Source organism: Takifugu rubripes, chromosome 15 (genome assembly GCF_901000725.2).
Source record: "Takifugu rubripes chromosome 15, fTakRub1.2, whole genome shotgun sequence".
Lineage (NCBI taxonomy): Eukaryota > Metazoa > Chordata > Actinopteri > Tetraodontiformes > Tetraodontidae > Takifugu > Takifugu rubripes.
Window position 1 is genome coordinate 8199605 of NC_042299.1, and position 20120 is coordinate 8219724.

Below are 20120 nucleotides of genomic sequence, written 5' to 3' on the forward strand. Positions count from 1 at the left end.
TTATAAAACTCAAACAAGATTTTACACAGGATAACAGGAACATATTATTATGGTCCAACTTCAGTTGCCATTTATTGTGATTGGTTATCAGCTGCCTCTTCTTAAAGCAGGTATCTGCAGGGATAATGGTAATCCTTTAAGAGGATCACATCTGAGACAGCAGGGGGAAGGGATCCACTCACTGCCCATAGCAACGCTGCACATGTGAATTCTCTCATACTCAAACACAGAACATGCATGAAACACGCTGATCTTCATCATCCGTCACTGTTGCAATCAGTCGTCAGGCGAGATAAATGGTGATGGAGGATGAACGTTGCTCAACTGTGGGGATTCTTTTATTTTTTTCACCCGGAAGTTAACAACCTGTGACAGGAGTCAAGGTAGGAACTGAGAGAAATATTAGAGATTGTAGAATCTTTTCTGCCTAGGTGGCCAGCTGCTCTTTCTTATTCACTCTACTCAACATTTTACCTGTCGTATTGCATGAAGGAGATTGAGGATTAATAATAGCTGTAAATAATGGGCTCCATAATAAGTGGTGGTGGGGGAGCCAGGCTCATAGGGAACTGGACTGGGAGCCAGATGGATTCTGGTTTTGAATCTCAGTTGCAGATCAACAAGTTGGAAAGTGGGCCAGCAGAATGTGAGGTGATGCACTGCCAAGGTGCCCTTGAGCAAGCCCCAACATGCGAGACAAGTCTCATCTTCTCAACCACTTTATCCCTTTCGGGGGTCACGGGGAGGGTACACGATGGATGAAGGCAGGTCCACCCCTGGATGGGTCACCAGTTCATTGCAAGGTCCTATATGAGCATTTATGGGATTGGTACCTTGCTCAGGGGCACCTTGGCAATGCTCTGAAGGTGTTCTGGTACCTTCCCCTACTACCAGAACACCTTCTGCACCTGGGGCTTCTCAGCCCAGTTCCTAACACAGTTCCTAACAGACTGAGCGACCACATTTTTATTCATTAAAAGGGTGAACACATTCCTAATGTGTCAGCAGGTTGCCATGGCGGTGCTGGAGGTGCTCTGCAGCCTGCTGGGTTGGTTCGCCCTTTACCAGTTGTTCTGTAGCAGCTGTGCTCAGCGCAGTTTGGAGTGGAACTGTCGGCTGGTCACTTTATCCCACGGCGTCGTCATCGTGCTGCTGACGGGCTACGTGGTGTTCGTGGATGGACCGTGGCCCTTCACACATGCAGGTCGCCGACAAAACCACACACACAAACGTGGTTGTTTTCCCCCTTGTTTAAACGTGTCTCACATAAAAGGTCAAAGAGTTTTCTTCTTACCTCCATCCTTTGCATCCGTCATGCAGGAACGGAGAACACAGATTTGCAGATCTTCTCTCTGGAGGTCTGTCTGGGTTACTTCTTCTTCGACCTGGGCTGGTGCGTCTTTAACCGCAGCGAGGGGCCCATCATGATGGCCCACCACGCTGCCAGTATCGTTGGCCTCCTGCTAGCGCTGGTAATGGGGGTGTCAGGATGCGAGACCTGCGCCGTCATCTTCGGCAGCGAGCTCACCAACCCCCTGCTGCAGATCCGCTGGTTCCTCCGGCAGCTCGGCCTGTACGACAGCCTGCTGGGGGACGTGGTTGACCTGCTCTTCATCGTCCTGTTCGCCATTGTACGCGTGGGCGTGGGAACGGCCATGTTCTACTGCGAGCTAACATCACCCAGGACCACCATCATCATGAAGCTCGGAGGCGTGGTCATGTACACCATCGCCTGGGTGTTCATGGTGGACATCGCCAGGTTTGGCTACAAAAAAAGCCGTGCAAAGTACAAGAGGTGGAAAGAAACCCAAGAACTTAAAGAAATGACCAAACAGGACGTGATGGGAGAGTGAGGAACACTGAAGAACCTCTCATATTTTGATGCGGAACCAGGAATTTAAATTTTAGGGTTTGCCAGGAAAAAACAACCTCCGCAACTGTGTCAGACCTGTTTACAACATGTACAGCTGTGGTGTCCAAAAGACTGAGACACAGAAACACACCCCACCCACAGAAGTGTTAAATATCACACATGCATGCCGCACTTCCCTTCCCCATCAATAAAGAAAAACATCAACGCTAAAAACAATGGAAAACCCAGAATGACAAAGTGTAAATAATTATTTATTATTTTTAAAAAGTTGTTTTCTAGTATCAGTGGATAAATTAAATAACGCAGTTAAACCTTGTTGCTTTGCCGCAGGTGTGTTGGATAATTGTGCTCCTGAACGCAACATCGCGAAGCTCCACTGTTCTCCTGAACGTCGCTTCCATAAGTGGATTGAAATCAGTTCAACTTTTCCCTTCGCTTTGACAGCAGCCCACGTTTTCAGGGTTAATACATCACAATAAAATAGAATATAACATTTATAAACACGGATTAATGTCGTGTGGCCTCTTTTATAGATGTTTGTGTTAAAATGCTATACAGTCAACAATATACAGTCTTTGATATACACTCAAATGTACAATAGCTTTATTGACAGCAAAAACAAGGAGCCCTGGATTCTTCCTCAAAATCAGAACCAGAATTTCATCTGTCCAGTCGTAACAAAGATGGATAAATTCCTTTTATTAACTTTTTCAAGGTCGGTTGCTTTTGTCATCCCCCACAAATGTGCTTAAACGTCAGTGTTTACTGCGTTTAAGCACATTTAACCTTTTTTCAGAGACGCTACATTTGTAAGTGCAATTGGAAATTTAAAATCAGCAGTTTGATGAATGAAACCAGGAAATGAGATGGGGCGAAAAGTAACACAACGTTTCTTAGGAGGTCTTTTGATATAAAACTTATGAGGGATTTTAAAATGTGGGTATGGCAGCTGGTCAAAGCCATATAGCAAATCTGTTTAAAAGCATTTTCAACATCTCAACTGTTATTTTCTATTTTCTCTCAGAATTCTTCTCTTATTCTTTTGTCCTCAACATTTTCTCCTAAATGATTGAACATTTTCCATCAGAACTCAGATTAAAATGCCTCAAGATTTGATCATTTCATATAGGTTTTATAGTCAGTGTTTATAAAATGCTGATGTTCTCATGATAGAGCCAGATGTTCCCTTCACTCGTTTAACATATTTAGGCGGCCATAGATGTCAGCAGATTTATGTCAAGAGTGAAGTGAGTAGTTTGAGTTTCAAATATCATTCTAACATGGATCTGCTTTAGCTAAGGTATAGTGCTCATAAACAATTAAGAAAACTTAATTTTTTTAGCAGTTTATACAATATTGAAGCAGCTGAATGTTAAAATAAGTAATAATTTGTTGATATGCTAAACTTGCACTTATATTTCGTGAAAAGAGTCGCAATACCATGTTAAATATACATGAACAAACAATGAACAATATCTGAAGCCCGTCTACTGGTTCTCCATACAGCCAAGTACTCGGGTGTATGTACACGTACTGGTGTGAGCAGTGGTGTCTGACAATCTTCCACACGTGTACTGTACGAGTTTACGATTTTAAATTCTTTTGCTGCCTTGGTCAGACACCGCGGACTGATCTGAGAGTTTTCTGGTCCTCTTAAACAAGTCTGCGGAAGTAAAACGAAGCAAATACTTTTTGGAATGTTGCAGAATTCAAAAGCGGCATCGTTAAATATGTTTGACTGGTAAAGACGTCAGGTTGCTTTTACAGAATTCCTGCTGAAAATAAGTCTCCATCCGTCGTCTGTACATCTGTGCCATAGTTTCAGATTTCCAGTGTTTCATTATTCATAAAGTCTTGCTCAGTTCCATCTTTTTGTCAGTGTGTTTGTGGACTTTCAGTGACGATCAAACGTGCCCGAACCGCCACATCAGCTGTCGATGACTGAATGACTGAGTGACTGAATGAGGTCAGCGTGACGCGTTTGAGTACCCAGATAAATTCTGTGAGCGGGAAGTTCTTCATCGTTGAACCCCGTCTGGATAATAGAGACACGCAGTGAGTTCATTGATTCAGGTAGCTTTTAAAGATGAAAACAGAAACCCACCTTGATTGTTGTTGTCCTCCGTGGTAGCGGCCTCACTCTGCGACTGACACAGCTGGTGATACTTAAGCTCCACCTCCTGGAAGAACATCGTCATTAAACACACACAGAAAAAAAAAATCCACTAGATTCAGCTTAAAAGTAAACTAACCAGCCTTCATGGCAATATATCTAGAGCGGATCATGAGGCCTTTACAACCATGTTACATCCCATAAACCTGTTCTAGGAAGATTTAAAATCTAGAAACGGGGTTCTGCTCATTGGCTCACTTTCAGGTACTGCAGGTCGGCCTGTAGGAGGCGCAGGTGAGTCATCAGCTGTCTGCTGAGGTCGGGGCCGGAGCCTTCATCCCCGAGCTGAGAGGAGGATAAGAGCCTCCTCATGTCAATGTCCCCTTCGACCTCCATGTCGTCATCGGTGTTGCTCTCCTTAGAGCCTCCGCCAAAATCTAGAACCAGGAACTCACCTGGAGGAACAGAGCAGACAGGAAATAATCCATAGAGGAATGATTCCATATCCTGCCTAATATTGTCTTTGAACACACCGTTTCCTTCAAGCATCTCTGGATGTTCTGGGGGCACCTGAAGGTGGTTTTTCTGCGTGTCTGGGTCAGCTGATGGTCCCTCAGAGGCCCTCAGGTCTTCAGAGTTCCTCAGCATGTGGCTGAACAGAGCCTGCTTGAGCATCGCCACTGTAGAGGAGAAAAAACCTACAGCTGACAAACCAGGAAAAGACAATCATCTGTGTCAGAGAGGATCTTTAGAATTTAACCTACATGTCCTGAGAGCCTCTTCGCCTTTAGAAGGCAGCTCACAAATTGTTCTTGGCTCTTGGTTTTGTTCTTGGTCCTGCAGGAAGATCAGACCGTCGGCCAGCTGTCCATCCAGGAAGGCCTCCAGTTCAGCTTCATCCACCTCTTCATCACCCTCCTCTTCTGCAACTTCCTGGATGCTGACCATAACCGGCTCCTCTTCCTCGTCCTCTGACTTCAGCCCATCAAACGGGTTCAAGCTTGGTGGAACCGAATCATCTGGAGATGAGGTTGATCCTTTATCTGGGGTGGATTTGGGTACAAAAGGGGACAAAACGTGAAAAAAGAATTCAAAGTTGATGAAATGTCTCAGATCCACACTGCAAATTGTAATTACAAGTGCAATAACAGACACCTGACAAACACACGGATCCGCTCAGTGCGCTGCCGGGGTCGCCGCTAATCTTCATATCCTGTTTGATGATGTCAATGGCGTTGCCCTCGGTGCTGAAACACACTCGGATTAGAAACAAATTTTCAAATCAGTCATCGGTTTGTGCGTGAGGACGTACTCGGCCTGAGCCGGCGGTGGCTTGTTTTTGTCGGACTTTGCCTTCATGGCGTCGGCACACTGTGTGATCAGACACTGCCACCTATAGGACCAGAGGTGACACTGCACACTCAGCATAAACTGACAGCATGCTGGTTGCCGCGGAGGCAGGACTTACGTTCTCTGATCAGACACCGACTGAGCCGTCAGCTTGTAGATTTGAGCACCGTTTTCAGACATGGACAGCACGAAGAAAGACTTGTTGTCTGAAAGGCACGACGATATAAACAAGTCAGCACAAATGACGTCAACAAGCCCCGTCTCAAAAACCAACCAAGTTCTCACCAGTGGCCACTGGACGAACCAGGACGGTGTTGAGTTTGATGACCGGGCTGAAAATGTTCTTGGCGTCAGCAGCGCTGGCCTGGTTCTTGCCGTGGAACTTGAGGACGAGACGCTCATCCTGCTTCTGGAGCAGGACCAGAATGTCTTCCAGGAGGATCGCGTAGAGCTCTGAAAGTACAACAATTCTACAGCTGCAGTGTCTTCCGCAGGTCTTTTGTCTCTCAAAAGCCAACGTTTTAAACGTCTGCAGTCAGTCCCTAAGCCCTTCCACAGATGGATCCACGTACCGATTCTCTTGTCCTTATTGACTCTCCACGAAAGAGGTCCCTCATGCACCATAGTTCTTTTGGTCAGGTCCAGATTCTGCAGAAAAATATCAAAAATATAAAAATTCAACAGCGATCTCCCGATCAGACATTGATTATTATTTATAATAGTGCAGCAGGGAACCAGAAGTGCGCAGCATAGTCTTACCTTCAGCTCCAAGATGATGGGGTTCTCACTCTGCTTGAGGGACGAGATGTCTAACCTCCTCTGATAATCCATCAACCTCTGTCCAAAAAAACCCCAAACCTGTGTTAAATATTAGTCCGCACAGAGTTGAAAGAACTTTTGAATGAAACATTGATGGAGCATCTATACCCGTCTGTTCTCGGCCTCTTTAACTGCCTGGTTCACATGGTACAGGATCTTCTTGCAGCATTCTGCCGCTTTCTTCACTTTTTCCTTCTCCTCATCATCTTCTGTCAGGGGCATAAAATGAGAAGATGATTAATGCTTGAGCAGCAATACTTGGCCAAACACTAAACAATGTCACCTGAAAATCTGTTGATTTATAGTGGGGAATTTTCCACCTTCCAACAGTAGGGGGCGCCAAACAGAAACCCGTAACACTGATGTCAGGTGATTTTCGTTGCGTTGCACCATATTTACCTGTGTACTTGGCGATGTTGTCCAGCAGCAGTGGGTACTTTGTGAATCTCAGCATCTCCACGGGAATGATGTCCTTCAGCTGCAGCCGGCGACACAGACGGTTTCTCTCAGCTGCCTGAGGAAACGCAAGACAAAGAAAAACAGATCCTGCTGCTGTTCCCACGCTTGTTTCCTGAACGGACAGAGTGTCTGCGGACGTTCTGACCTGCATGAAAAGGGAGAACCTCTGATCTTTCTTCTTCTTACTCTTGATGAGCTCCAGTGCAGACGGCATGTTACTGCAGAAAGTTCCTACTGCGCTCTTTATCTTCTCCTCTTCCTCACCACCAAACTGGAAGAAGCAGCAAACATTTGTGCTACAACGAATCGCAAGTTTCACGTTTCTTTCACCTTCGACGCTGCTTATAGGGATCGAGATTTATTCAAAGAAAGATTATAAATAAATGGCGTTGCTGCCATCCTTGAAACGGTCCTGGGTAGTGTTACTGACCCAAGCTAGGAGATCATCTGCAATCTGCCCAATCACTGATGTCTCGTTCCTCTTCCTGGTCACCAGCATCTGTTCTGTAACGGAAACTGAGAAGAAGATTGTAAGTAAATTCAGAATTATTTCAGTTATTTTCAGTTAACTGCATGTGTACGTTCAGTGATAAAGACACACACACACACACCAAATATCACTAATATCACAGCTGTTCAGTTGCCTTTTTGGGCGTATCGGAGATGAAGTTTGGTACATTTTCTTTCCCCCGACCCCGTATATTTCGTGCACCGTGCGTGTTTGCAGCAGGATGTTACCGTGCAGCTGAATAATTTCCTCCAGGTTTATAAAAATGAGCTTAATATCTTCGGGAGGGAGGATGCCGTCTCCTTTCAGCCTCTGGTAGAAAACACTGTCCAGCACCTTCAGCGTCCTCAGGTGAGCCCGTTCAGTGTAAAAGAGCTCTGAGGTCACACACACACACACACACGCACATTAGCACCCTGATGTGCGATTAATCACATTGTGTTGGGATGAAAGGCTGCTCACCGTTGATGACTTCCTGCCGTTTGATTTCTTGTGGCGTGAGGCCTGCTAAAACGCCGGGGCTGACCAGACTCTGCCAGTTCTGACGGTCTTCCTCACACTCCATCTCGCCACCCTGGTCGTCTTCACTGTGGACCTCAGCTGGACTCACTGAACACTGAACCTCCATCCTGGTGCTGCCCGACACAAACAATTAGTAGAAGAGAGGCCTCAATATCTGGGTCAAAGCAGAGCACGTGAGAATTTGTGGACTAAAACATCTGCAGCTACAGACACACACAAAAACACACACAACCACGCACACGCACACGCACATAAAGGTCTCTTGATCGTCCTCCTGCAGCTGCTCCAGGTTGGTGGGGCTGAAGTCGAACTGCGTGCAGGTGGAGCTGGAGATTCCCTCCTGATGGTCTCCAGACTGCAGACCTTCACCCATTTTGAGCTGGATACAGAACGGAGAAATGTCTGCAGAATACATTTTTAAAAAATACAGTTATTTGAAGAGTTCTTAGTTTTTTAGAGTGAAACTTTGACAAAAACATGTTATTCCTTAATTGTGGTTTTGCAACACACGTGGTGTAAAATAGGGAAATTGCAACAGACGATGTTTAAATTTAAATGTTTCGGCTATTTTGTTTCTCTCAGCTTTTCACACACAAACCAACTGACAATCATCTCCATCACAATGAATGTTCAGAAAGGTAAACAAAGTTCTGTATCTAAATATGTGCAAAACCCAAGAGCAGTTGAAAAAAGGTGACGCACTGAATGAAACTCACTGAATTATGCAAAAAAAACCATTCTTTTTCTAAAAATACTAAAAAAAATTCCACAAATATGCAAATGCTGTCATTACGCCTATGATAATACGAACACAGAGGAATATACTGGTGTGTCTTACTGGAGTCAGAGTCCTGCCCACTGGTGTCGGAGCCCTGAGTGGGGGGTGTGCTGTGTGTTGGGGAGGTGGTGGAGGGGGAAAACTGGCTGCTGGTGTCTGATCCGTCACTCAGCTGGTTTCCAGTGACCCGTCCAGCGGTGGCAGCGGAACAGTCGGCGTGGTCAGCGGGTGGAGACGGATGCTTTGGCGAGCGCTGCTTGTTCAGCGCTACAGCTTTACCAACTACAACAGCAACACAAACAACGTCAAAAACAATTCTTTCAGGTGTTCCTGGAACACATCGACACACCACTAGTTATCCCAAAAGAATCCGAGGGGCAGACAGACATTTTTCCTAGAAACAAATGAGTGCTTGTTGGTTTTTAATGCAGAGAAGTTTAGGTGCATCCCTGATGCTGAGCTGCACTGCTGCGTATTTTGAGGAGGAGCAGACGAGACTGAGAAGGTCCTCACCTGATGTGGAGTCCACTCGGCTGAGACGGCGCGGTGGGTTCAGGATGTTGTGAAATCGAGGCTTTTTCACCTTCTCTTCACCTTCTTTTTCAGGTTTGATGCTCTTCTGTGTATTTAAAATTTTAAAAAGCAAGGTTGCGATTTCTAAAACCTTAACTGCATGAGAAGAGTTTGATTCCATGTAGCACATAACAGAACTGTAACGGAGCTAGCAGGCGCAATAAAAGACAATGACATGATTAGTCCTTCGGAACAAGAAGACCCAATGCTTGGAAATATGTGTTTGCAGTGATCAAACCTTAATTTTGGGCAGGAAATTAATGCGAGCTCGTTTATGTTCCAGGCCACGCGGCTCCTTCACTTTAACCCCGAGTTGCTTCATGTAGGTGAGAATCACGTACTGCATCGTTTGGCTAAAATGTCAGAGTAACAGAGACAAAAAAGAATTTTGCTAATTTTGCAAACATTAGAAGCTTTAAAAGAATTCAAAGGTGAGATTTGTTGCACCACTTCTCCTCTTCTGTGGGTTGCGAGGCCGACCTGCAACGTAGATTACGGTTAAAACTCAATCATGTGAAGGAAAGATTCACGTTTGTACATTTAAACGTGAGCAGGAACTCACAGAATATCCTCTATCTTGGAGAGAATGTGTTCGGCACAGGAACATTCCCTGTCTAAGACCTCTTTTCCCGGCTCAGCGTCCAGCCTGGAGAGCTCGTCCTCAGCCAGAGTCAGACCCATGCTGCGCTTCTGTCTGCACATCCACATCAGCCACACAGAAGAAGAAGAAGAGATAGTGAGTCTCTGAGAAAGTGGTCTGAGAAACGTTCCGGTTCCACTTGGCGACCTGAAATCTTCCAGGTGCCTGTGCAGGTCTGGCAGCAGCATTTCCTGTAACGTCTGCGTGAACTGCCTGCAGAGATCCTCCGGGAGCAACTCCAACCTGCGTTTCTCTGCGTACCAAGAGTCAATCATCAATACCGCATCACAGTGACATTAACCTCAGAATATACTGTATAAATTAAGTAAATGTGTGTTATTTGATGTGAGCTGAGTTCATAAACCAGTCAATATTTTAGCCCTGACACGAGTCTTATTTTTTATTATTATTCTTTTCCAAAAGGACTGTCAGACAGGTAGAAAACATTTTTTTTATCAGTTTTTTACTGATAAAAAATCAACATGCTGCAAGTGTTCAAAACAAAAAATGAGCATTTTAACGTTTTCTTACCCAACTCGGAAGCGATCGTCTCTGGGAGGGGTACTTTGAGATTCTGGGGAAGAAGAGATACATGCCACAAACTCAATTTATTCTCCAAATCTCTGAGCAGCAAATCAAATAACTGCTAACTGTGGTCAGAAAGGAGACAGAAGACTGACAAAGAGGGCAGAGAATTGTCTCACCGCTGTTCGATCCAAAAATAGTGAATGAAATTCCATGAAAAAACGTCGGCTTTCTTTGGAATTGGCGTGTTTGTGCATGTCAGCATAGAGATAACAGAGCTGTCACAGGAAACAGGTTAAGTCGTTATCGTTAGAATAGATTTTAACTAAACAAAACACTGATTTTAGGCCACTGAAGGTCTTCCACAAGGCTCCATCATCAAAATAGTTTAACTACTACCAATGTGTAAAAAGAAGCTTTTACACGGCTATAAAAGTTTTATCCTTCAGCCGTTACGCTCTCCAAACCTCCTCTTACGTACCACTGGTGCAGGATCAAACTGCGAGATGACGTGATGGAGGAAAACTGCCAGGTGAGCCGGCCGAGACTTCAGCAAGTCCACACTCTGAAATGAGCTGCATTCTCCATTAATCTGATGCAGAAGGACACAAAGAAAGAGGAATTAGTCAGACTTTTTTTTGAAAAAGAAACTGAAAGCCTGATTTTACTGCAATAAAACATTAAAATAAGCATCATTCTAATGAGATGACTGAGTCCATTCAGATGAACTTCCTCACAGCTTCATGCTTTTTATTGTCTTCCTATTTTGCTGGGTTTTTATTGCATTTTTATTGCATTGCATTATTGCAACAGTTCAGTGTAATTCAAACTGTAGAGGGTTCAGACTCAGTCCTGAAATGATACACGTGCACATGATTTAATCCTCTATGAGTGATTTACCTGCTCTTGCTGAGAGTCGAAGTAGTCGTCCTCAGCTCCAATGATCTGTGGGTTGAGGGGGTGTGGAGGGATGAGGAACTGAGCGCCGGTTTCCTGTGTGAAAGATTAGCTGGTTGAACCCATCGCGAATAAAGTCGGGAACCTGCTCGACGGGTCGGATTCCATCGGCAAAAACGTGCAAGAGGGAGTTCTTTTACCGTTTCTGGAGCGTCCTCGCCGTCGGCTGATGGACGGAGGGTGATGTCACCACTCTGACAGGGCGTCTCTCCTTTGTCAAGACTTTCAGGGAGGAGGCTTCCATGCATCTAACACACGCACAAACACGCACAGATTGTTTAGTCTGCTGCTGAATTGTGGGAAACCCCTGAGATCGAAAAACACGATGAAGTCCCTATTTATAGCCTTTCCAATTAAAAAGCCTGTTTTTATAAAGTGGTCTGGGTAGGCAGCAGACTTCCTGTGAGATTTAATTCCCAGATTATCGCTAATGTTACTCAGCAGCACCCGATTCATGCCTAATTACTGCTTTCACAACCACTCCCTTCTGTTTCATCCTTGCTCTTTTACAGATCTGAAACCCTGCTGTTTGTCACGTATATAAAAACGTATATGAACACATGTGGAGTCCTCCTGAAGACGTCCACAAAGGTTCTGTGTTCCCGCGTTAGCACCCGAGCAGAGGTGCAGTTTACGTGCTGTACTCCCCTCTCAGGGATATGGCATCACTCACAGAGCAGGCATTGGTGGTCGGGGTCCCATCATTACAGCTGTCGGCCCCCGACGTTGATGTCTGAGCCCCAACAGCCCCGTCCTCCGTCTCACTGCTCCTGGACCGCATGGCACCATCCTGGAACAGACGGGCGATTTTCCCTCTGTTACGCTAACATACACACATGGAAACGCACACCTGAAGGTTCCACAGCGGGGCTGAGTAATGATTGTACCTGCAGTTCGTGGTGCTCCTGGTTTAACATCTTCTGGATCACGTCAACATTCTGACAGTGAGAAGTTTTGTCCTCGGACTAACAAAAGAAGAAATACCGAGCGACTTTAACCGCTATAAATATAAATGATGGCCTATTTCGTCATTGATGATGACTCAGTCAAAACCACAGAACAAGAGAAGTGACAGAGATTGGGCTGAAAAAGAAAAAAGAAAACGTTTCATTCTGGCTAAAACACAGATGTTCACAGAAGTTATACATCATAAAATGGGGGGGAAGAAAAACCAACAAGCTTTAACAGTTGAAAAAAGTTCAAAAACTATTGTCAAAATCAGCTGACAAGGAATCTTTTTTGAGGTTTAAATTTAAATGTGGTCCGTTCTTACCCCTTCAGGCGATTCATAGTTGATCCCGTCATGCTGGAGACCGGTGCCCTCTAGGCTGCTCTGCTGGCGGGCCGATAGTGCAGGCGAGGTGGGCAGAGAGGAGCTGAGCTCTCCCTCCTCCATCACATCCGTGTCCTCGGGCTCTTCCTCATCCTGCAGGGGGAGTCCTGGTGGCCTCCCCAGTACCGTCAGGGCGACATACGAACCGGCTGCCAAGAAGATCACAAGAGAAGAAAGCATGAAGCTCTGATCACCGAACAGCTGATTGTGTCATCAATTAAGTGTCAGGCACATGTGGAATCTGGAAACCCCCACCACCACCAGCCTGTAAATGTCAGATTTCCCTTTTAATTTAGAGAGTTTGAGACAAAACCTTAGTTTACAGTATTCCAGACACTATTTCCTGTCTCGGTCTGTCGTTCAGGCTACTGTAGAAACATGGAGCCACGGAGGGGGCCCAGGACAATGTTTATGAACATATTTTACTTCCTTCTTCAGCCCACGCTGAGAACATTATACACTTCATAGTTAATCATCTGTGAGGAACTGACTCCTGAAAAGCTATTGAACTGTCCCAGGAAATATTTACAGCTCTGCAGCTAATTTCTAAGTATTTCCATGATTAAAGACATGTGTAAATACATCATGAGCTGTCTTTCAGAAACTATTCTTTCATCCATTTCTGTTCACATGTGCTGCTTTTATTCTCTGATCTGTTCCCAGCTGTTGCTTTTTTTTGTATCTCTGCATCTTCAGGGGAACCTTTACGCTCAGACATGTGAGCTGTCTAAATCCTCATTTCAACTTACATTTTATCAGCTTCACAACCTCCATGTGGTTCGAGCACGTCACTAAAGTCCCGTTAACCTGAAAACAACCATCAGAGAACAGCTGAAGGAAGTTGAGAACAAAGAGGAGACGGAACTCAGCAAAAACAAACAGATCCCACCTTAATGATCCGATCTCCCGTCTGGACTCCGGCCCGCATTGCCGCTCCATCTGGGACACAGAACACAGAGCTGGAGAGACGGGAACGCGAGGGAAAGGTCAAACGTGTGTGTGAGTTTCACTTACTTTCTTTGACCAGCTGCACAAAGACGGGATTGTCTCCACTCACAGTCAGCCCAAAGCCATTTTTATCTCTCTGGATTATCACACAGCGCTGGACAAGACCTGAACACACACAAACACACACCTGGGAGGTCACAAACAGGCCCGTTCACCCTCACATCATATTTTTGGAAAAACGCCTAACTTCTAGATGTCCCCTTCATTGTAACAACTAATGGCAATTTTTTTAAAATGACTTTTAACTCACAAACCGCCTGTTTACTTGTGGGAAAAATTCTCCAACAGGAAGTGACAAATCAAGAGACTGAAACTGAAACAGAAGTCTGCAATTTTCCCAACAGACCATGAGAACAACACAAGACATCAACCCGGCTCCTCTATAGAACTTCACGTTTTTGAGCGCAGGTGTGTAAAAAAGCTCAAAAATGAAGACGGAGATGATGTTGGCAGCGGAGATGATTCCTCTTGAATTTGGCCTATTTTGTGATACATTACAACAGCAACAGAAAGTTCAGGCCTGCTTGGTATATTTCATTCCCTTGACAGCCTCTGTGGAGGAAAGAACAACTTAACTGAACCGACAACAAGACTCAAAGCCCAGCTTGTAGATTTATTTCTTGACTGAATCTCCAGGATGCCTTTCTCAACCAGCTTTAAAGGAGGGGGGGGGGTGTTATTTAAAAAGGAGCCAACTGGTTAACAGGTTAATCAACACATGTAAGTAATGTTTTAAAATGAATGGGAAATAAACGTGTCCTCTTACCTGTGGGGTCAAACTCATGTTTGAGGGGAGACGAGGGTTTCTCATGTTTGGGTTTGTTGTCTGTTGGGTCCTTGTTGAGAATATTTGGGGTCCTGAAGAGACAAAAACAAGAATGTTACTGGAGTACAGCAGAATTGAGTAGATGGAAGATTTCTGACAGTTAATGCAGCTTTCTGCCAGAAACAGACTCTAATTATTATTTTATCACTTCTGTCCACTTTTGACCCATTTTAGGTTGTGATAAAATTACACACTTTGTTAAAAAAAACAATAATAAATGATCTAAAATAGCTGTTGTTCTTGGTGAAACATGTAGTCTTTATTTTTAATACAAGAGCCGTGATGATGTTTTGAAGTTCAATAAAAGAGACCCTTGTTCCTGATGTCCCTGGTGGGAGGTGGACTTGATGGTGGTCTGTCATCCATTAATAGGTCTCCTCCTCCTGCTGCTCTTCCTCCTCCTCTCATTCCAGCACAGGAGTTTATGTTTGTGCTGCTGTCCCTCCCTCAGACAATGGGGGCCCCTCCATCCTTTAACAATGGCGCCCAGCCTCAGAGCCGACTCAGCGTGGCTCTGTGGGACAGATTCCCGGAAACGGAGACAAAGACTTCTGGCTGGAATCCAGCTTCCTTAATAAGGAAGAAGGCTGGGTACAAAATGGTGGGGTGAGGAGGAGGTGGTGGTGGTGCGTGAGTATTCTTGAGAATCTCATCGTAGACACGACAAAACGTCACAGCCGAAGGTGACGTTGAGCTGACTGACAAAGTGAGGGGGGTGGTTTAGACTCCGAGTGAGATTCCGGCTCAGGGAGCCTCCACAACCCGGCAGACATAGATTAACAGCTGATAAAGACAAGGACAGATGACATCCGACTCCTCCAAATGGCAGCAGAAATTGGAAGCTTCATTAAAATGTTTTTTTTAATCCTGATATGACTAAATCTGGAGCAGTCGTGTTGTAATCTGCCATCCTGATACAGCTTCACCAACAACTACGGCAACATTAGAGACGCTAAAATGTGTTTCCATTTTTAGTTATTTGCTGCAAATTACTGTTATGAATTGCCATGGCAGCGGGGTGTTAACGCAGCAATTCTCAACGCTCAGTTCCCGGATCACAAAAGGGAAAGAGTCCATGTGAAAGTCGGGAATCATTTATTTATCTATTGTATTAGTGCCACTGCGCCGGGTTAGCGGTCCAACACAATCCGACCTTCTTTGGTTCTTCGCTGCACATTTATCAAAGCGGGACAAAGAAAAACATGCAGTAATCTGCTCAGATACCAAAAATACCAGACAATTCCTCTGGGAACATCGCAGCAGGAATCAGAACGGAAGCTGAAATTCATCTATATTTAAAAGTCAAGTCTGAGAGACTCTCATAACTTGTCACTCAACAGTGCCCCCCCCCCACCCCAAAAAAAGAAAAAAGTTGCTTATTGCGATGGCAAATCTCATCGAAATGTGACTCAGAGGTTACATAAACTTGGATGTTCTAAATTTAACCAGTGCGGAATCTTTGTGCACCCAGGCAGCGTTTTTCTATTTTGTTTTAAAGCTTCCTTCTGTTTCCTGGTCAGCAGACTTGTGAAAGGAGCAGCTTTATTTTGGTTTTTGATGCAGGGCAACGGGATCCTGACTTCAACATCCGACTGACTCAGCGTATACAACGACGCTGACGCCATTTAGGTCCATATTTCACTTTAGTCATCACATTAAAAAGGCCTCCACCGTCCGCAGCATCCTCTCGGCTAATTCTATACCACGGCTGATTCCAAAGCCACATTACGCTCATTCTCATCTCGTTCTCATCTCATGACCGTAGCCGCTGCTCAAGCCAACGCGGTGCCGTTTTCAACGGCAGCGTCACTGTATCAGGCGTCGTCATGCACTAGTGTGTTTCCAGTATCAGCCAGGAAGGGCCTGTGGCCCGGTGGCAGACATACTTTGACGGTGATGTCACCACTTCCCGTCAGAGGGGGCTGAGGGGGGGTCAGCAGGCAGGAAAACACACAGATCAGCAAAACCGTGAGACAAAACAGCTTGGCCTGCGGCGTGCCGGGATCGAGGCATCGCACTCACAGCTGACTCAATACTGTGTCATCGTTTTCACAAACAAGTAAGCGAAAGAATGAGTCGGGCCGTTTGGTCCGGTTTAGGCCCTGCCTGTCCCAACGAGACGGGGTCAGAGTCAAAGGCACGCCGGCCATGATGTGGCGGGTTGACCACATCGCACTAGTAGGAAGCTGGAAAACGCCACTGCCTCTGGTTTCCCAAGGTGACCTTCACATCACCATCAAGTGGCTTCGATCAGCTGAAGATGAATTATCAGCATTAGTGTAAGAAAAATAAAATCCAACTCAAAACAACCCGCATTGATCGCGTAGCCACAGGGGCGGTGTGTCGCCCCGGAAGATCTTGTTTATCACAGTCAAGTGGTGCCAACAATGCAAAAGACTCAAAAGTGAACAGCAGACTTTTTAAACGGGTGCATCTGGGTATAAGAAGAAACAGCATGTTCACCTACTCGTTTGGCTGCGAAAGAAGTACGTCTAAAGAAAACTACCTGGCTATTTAACTCAAATTCTTCTCACCGAGAAACCTTGAAAATTATCCAAGTGGTGAAATGTGGCTTGGAAACAACCCTTTTTTTGTTGCTATACTTTTTTTTTTTTTACTTTTTCTCTTCGTTACTTAGTTTAGAAATTTTAGACAAATGTATTTTTTAAAAAAACCCAAAGGTTTGTGTCTGCATCTGGATCGCACCAGGAGTTCCTCTGTTGTCTTTACTGAGTGTAAAGGGAAGATGGGCCTTCAGCCCTGTCTAAGCTCTCAGGACCCTGACCACTGTCCCTGTCCTGGCAATGTTAGGAGTTTTCCCTCCCCTCCTCATCTGTGTTTTGTCTGTGTTTCCCCTGTCTGTCTATTCTCAGGCTGGGCGGAGCGGCTTCCAGACTCTCCCCCATCGGCCGATCGACACACACACCTGAAGCTGATCTCCAGCCGATCACCCACACCCGCTTTAAATGCCTGGTCAACTCTCCAATCATCACCAATTTGTTGTTAACCCCCCGTTGTAGAGCCTGGCTCCTAAAACTCTGGATGCCCGTTTGTGTCACCGTTCCTGTTTCCAGTTTGAACTGGTTGTTAGACTTTCCCGCAGATCGCCTTTCGGACGCCTGTTCGCGCTGCCCAGCCTGACCGTGTTTGTCTGCTTCCAGCACCACAGCACCAAATTTTCAGTAAATCTTATTTCCAACTTCGCCCAGTCGTGTGTGTCTGCATTTGGGGGGTCTTGATTTGTGTCTGCAGTGCCTGACACCCAAGGCCTGAAGCTGCCCCCACCTTGCTACAGTAGGGAGAAGAAGCTTCTGTCTGGACACCCTGTCATGAAGCTCAGATTGGCGAGGAGCTGCAGTGATGGTTGACCGTCGGGAACTGTGTCAGTTGTGAGCGCTCTGCTCATGGGGTTCATCTCAAAGGCTCTAAAAGTCTATGCCAATGCAATGGTTTCAGAAATTTCCCTCCAAAGATTCTAATTTTCACATTCATTCCGGGGGGTGTTGACGCATGTTTCAGCCATTAAAAAGGTTTCAGGTTTCTGACGGGTGGGGGGGGAGACTATTGAGCCGGAGTGGGGACAGGAAGTGCTAGCTGCCGACCGTAGACATTTTGTTGAAGTTTTCAACAAGCCTGTGACTGCGGTCACTTTATCTTAATGACAGCAAGAGCCAGAGATCATCGTTCAGGCTGCCACATTTGGTACGATGCACACATATAAAAATGTGTCAAAGTGTCTGGCAGCCAGGAAGCTGCTCAGGGCTGACAGGAGAACAGGTTCCCATGCTGCCATTTCTGGGTTTCCTTTAGTGTGTCATTCTTTCCACTCTATTTGATGATTTTACACTCTAAATAGTTTGACATGGAAACTTAGAATCACATAAAGGGGTCCCTTCGTTCTAGCAGCGTATTGGTCTTCACTGCTTGCTAAAGGTTGAGAAACCAAATGACTTTGTTTAACTCTCAGAGGAAGTCATATGTGCCTTTGTTTTGGCGTTTCCTCCAAGGAAACTCCTGATTGTGGACGATAAAAATAGACATGTGACTTGTGTGCGACGAAAGCTGAGAGGCTCCAGCTTAAATGTTCTACTGTTTTACTAAAACGCATCACACACTTTGTTCATGGAGTCCAAATGTTTGGTAACACTGTTAATCCAATCCTTGAGTTGCTGTGGGTAAATGTCAATGTCTTCAGTGAGCACACATGAAGAAAGTTTTAGTTCAGGTCTATGCTGGAGTTCCCTTCAGTGAGGCACTGATGGGAAAACGCCTGCAAAAGTAAAAAAAAAAAAAAAAAATCTGCATAATGATTTGTTAATGTTTTAAACATTTTAAAAGCTTAAATGACGACAAAACAACACAACTGGGTGAGAAACCTGGATCCAAAGCTGCAGTGCGACCAAACATCCATAACTATTGATTTGAAACTTTTTCTGAGTTATGGAGCATTTGACCTTTAATTTCACAAAAGTCCTCTACAAAAAATGTTAGTGACCCTTGACCTCTTCAGACAGGTAGATCTCCACAGGTAATTGACCCACTTTGTCCACCATGTTCAAGTAAAAAACCCAGATTCTTGATGTCACGTAGAGGAAACACTGTTGATCAATGTCTAACCTTATAACCCAAGTTTTCCTTTTTAAACAAACAATATGACTAAAATGACTGAAGCTTACTGGAGGATCAGTGCGGACAAAAGCAAAGAAAAGCCCTTGAACACAAGTTATTCACCTTCCATAAATTGAGATTTAAAACTGAAAAACGAGATCAGAAATTGAATATTCATGGTGGAAGGTCAGGACGTTTCAGCCTACCTGTCAGTGAGTGTTGACTGACTCATTGGGATTTCCTTCACGAATTTCCAAAGATTTCAGCTGAATCGCATTTTTCACGACAGCACCGGGCTCTGATGGACAACACTTGCTCTGCACATCGTCCGTCCGCAATAATCACCGAACTCTTGGGGTCCAGAACTCAAAGAAAGTTTCCTTGGAGTGCTAAAAACAAGTCAGATGAATTCCCAGAAAGTATCATTAGGAGACAACTCCGCGGGGATGGATGGAGGGTCGCCACTTTTTCTTCTTTGTGGTCTCAACGTGCTTTATTAAAGTTGCCTCTTTTTGAGCTCGCAGAAACATCTGTAACTTGTTTTTTTTTTTTTAAATGCCCAACCTTTGTCTCCAAGTTAAGGACATCTATTTTTCCCTGGGAACTCCTTCCATGATGACACTGCGGGTCCTGGTCAGAATTACGTAAATCTTTGGTTGCTGTATCCGAATTACTTCTGTCCACTCACGACAGATTTCCAGTCGCTTTCTTTGACATCACGTCCAGGGTCCGCTCATATTTTAGACACTTTTGCACGACACGATAGGCATGTGTTTCTACTGTGATGAAAATCGAGAAAGGAAAATGCCTCACCCACTCCTCTTTTCCAAAAGAGTAAAGAGGAGGAAAACCCTCCTTCTGTGTTGCTGCATTCAGGAGCGCCTCGTATTTCACCAAACTATAGCGACATATGGCCAATGTAGTCAGACGATAAGGGGGGTTAAGAGCATGAGCCAGTCGGTAAAAGAAGATCAAAGTTGCATGTGAATGTCGTGCATTCAAAGTCCATATCCCAGTCTCCTCTTTGAGAATGTTTCTGCCTACTTTCCATCACACAACTTTCCCAAAGTGGTTTGAATGTCTTTAGGAGTATTTCTTGGAAATTACCAGAATATGTCCTGACCAAAATAATGAGTAATTAGTTGTGGTTGTTAAAGTAAGGTTTGATTTAGGAATACACTGTATGCACAGGAATCGATTCTTTATTGTGTTGTTAATGTGGTGGAAT

General features: G+C 45.0%; 2 protein-coding genes across 4 annotated transcripts; one reads left to right on the forward strand and one right to left on the reverse strand.

The window, feature by feature from the left end:
• The first annotated feature begins 222 nt into the window (after positions 1 to 222).
• On the forward strand, positions 223 to 2188 carry LOC101068991 (transmembrane protein 136-like). The gene is made up of 3 exons (XM_003970905.3): positions 223 to 383; positions 1009 to 1204; positions 1321 to 2188. The coding sequence occupies exons 2-3, from the start codon at positions 1015 to 1017 to the stop codon at positions 1851 to 1853; spliced, it is 723 nt and encodes a 240-aa protein (XP_003970954.3). The 5' UTR covers positions 223 to 383; positions 1009 to 1014; the 3' UTR covers positions 1854 to 2188.
• A 259-nt stretch (positions 2189 to 2447) lies between these two features.
• LOC101069223 (rho guanine nucleotide exchange factor 12-like) lies at positions 2448 to 19789 on the reverse strand. 3 transcript variants are annotated; one of them, XM_011611241.2, is made up of 37 exons: positions 19099 to 19789; positions 14225 to 14316; positions 13465 to 13563; positions 13340 to 13389; positions 13200 to 13257; positions 12391 to 12599; positions 12005 to 12082; positions 11791 to 11907; positions 11258 to 11365; positions 11061 to 11153; positions 10642 to 10752; positions 10340 to 10438; positions 10167 to 10209; positions 9783 to 9888; positions 9558 to 9689; positions 9443 to 9475; positions 9234 to 9348; positions 8936 to 9041; positions 8483 to 8704; positions 7890 to 8046; positions 7585 to 7757; positions 7353 to 7499; positions 7045 to 7130; positions 6760 to 6885; positions 6555 to 6669; positions 6264 to 6364; positions 6096 to 6173; positions 5909 to 5984; positions 5622 to 5789; positions 5455 to 5542; positions 5299 to 5379; positions 5124 to 5233; positions 4751 to 5029; positions 4520 to 4666; positions 4245 to 4441; positions 3978 to 4053; positions 2448 to 3908 (listed from the first exon to the last, which is right to left on the reverse strand). In XM_011611241.2, exons 1-37 carry the CDS (start codon positions 19122 to 19124, stop codon positions 3892 to 3894), a joined length of 4119 nt encoding a protein of 1372 aa, XP_011609543.2. In that variant the 5' UTR covers positions 19125 to 19789; the 3' UTR covers positions 2448 to 3891. The 3 variants fall into 3 exon arrangements, with proteins under 3 accessions (XP_011609543.2, XP_011609544.2, XP_011609545.2); XM_011611242.2 differs by having other exon boundaries at positions 7896 to 8046; positions 19099 to 19787; XM_011611243.2 differs by having other exon boundaries at positions 5142 to 5233; positions 19099 to 19787.
• Positions 19790 to 20120: the final 331 nt, after the last annotated feature.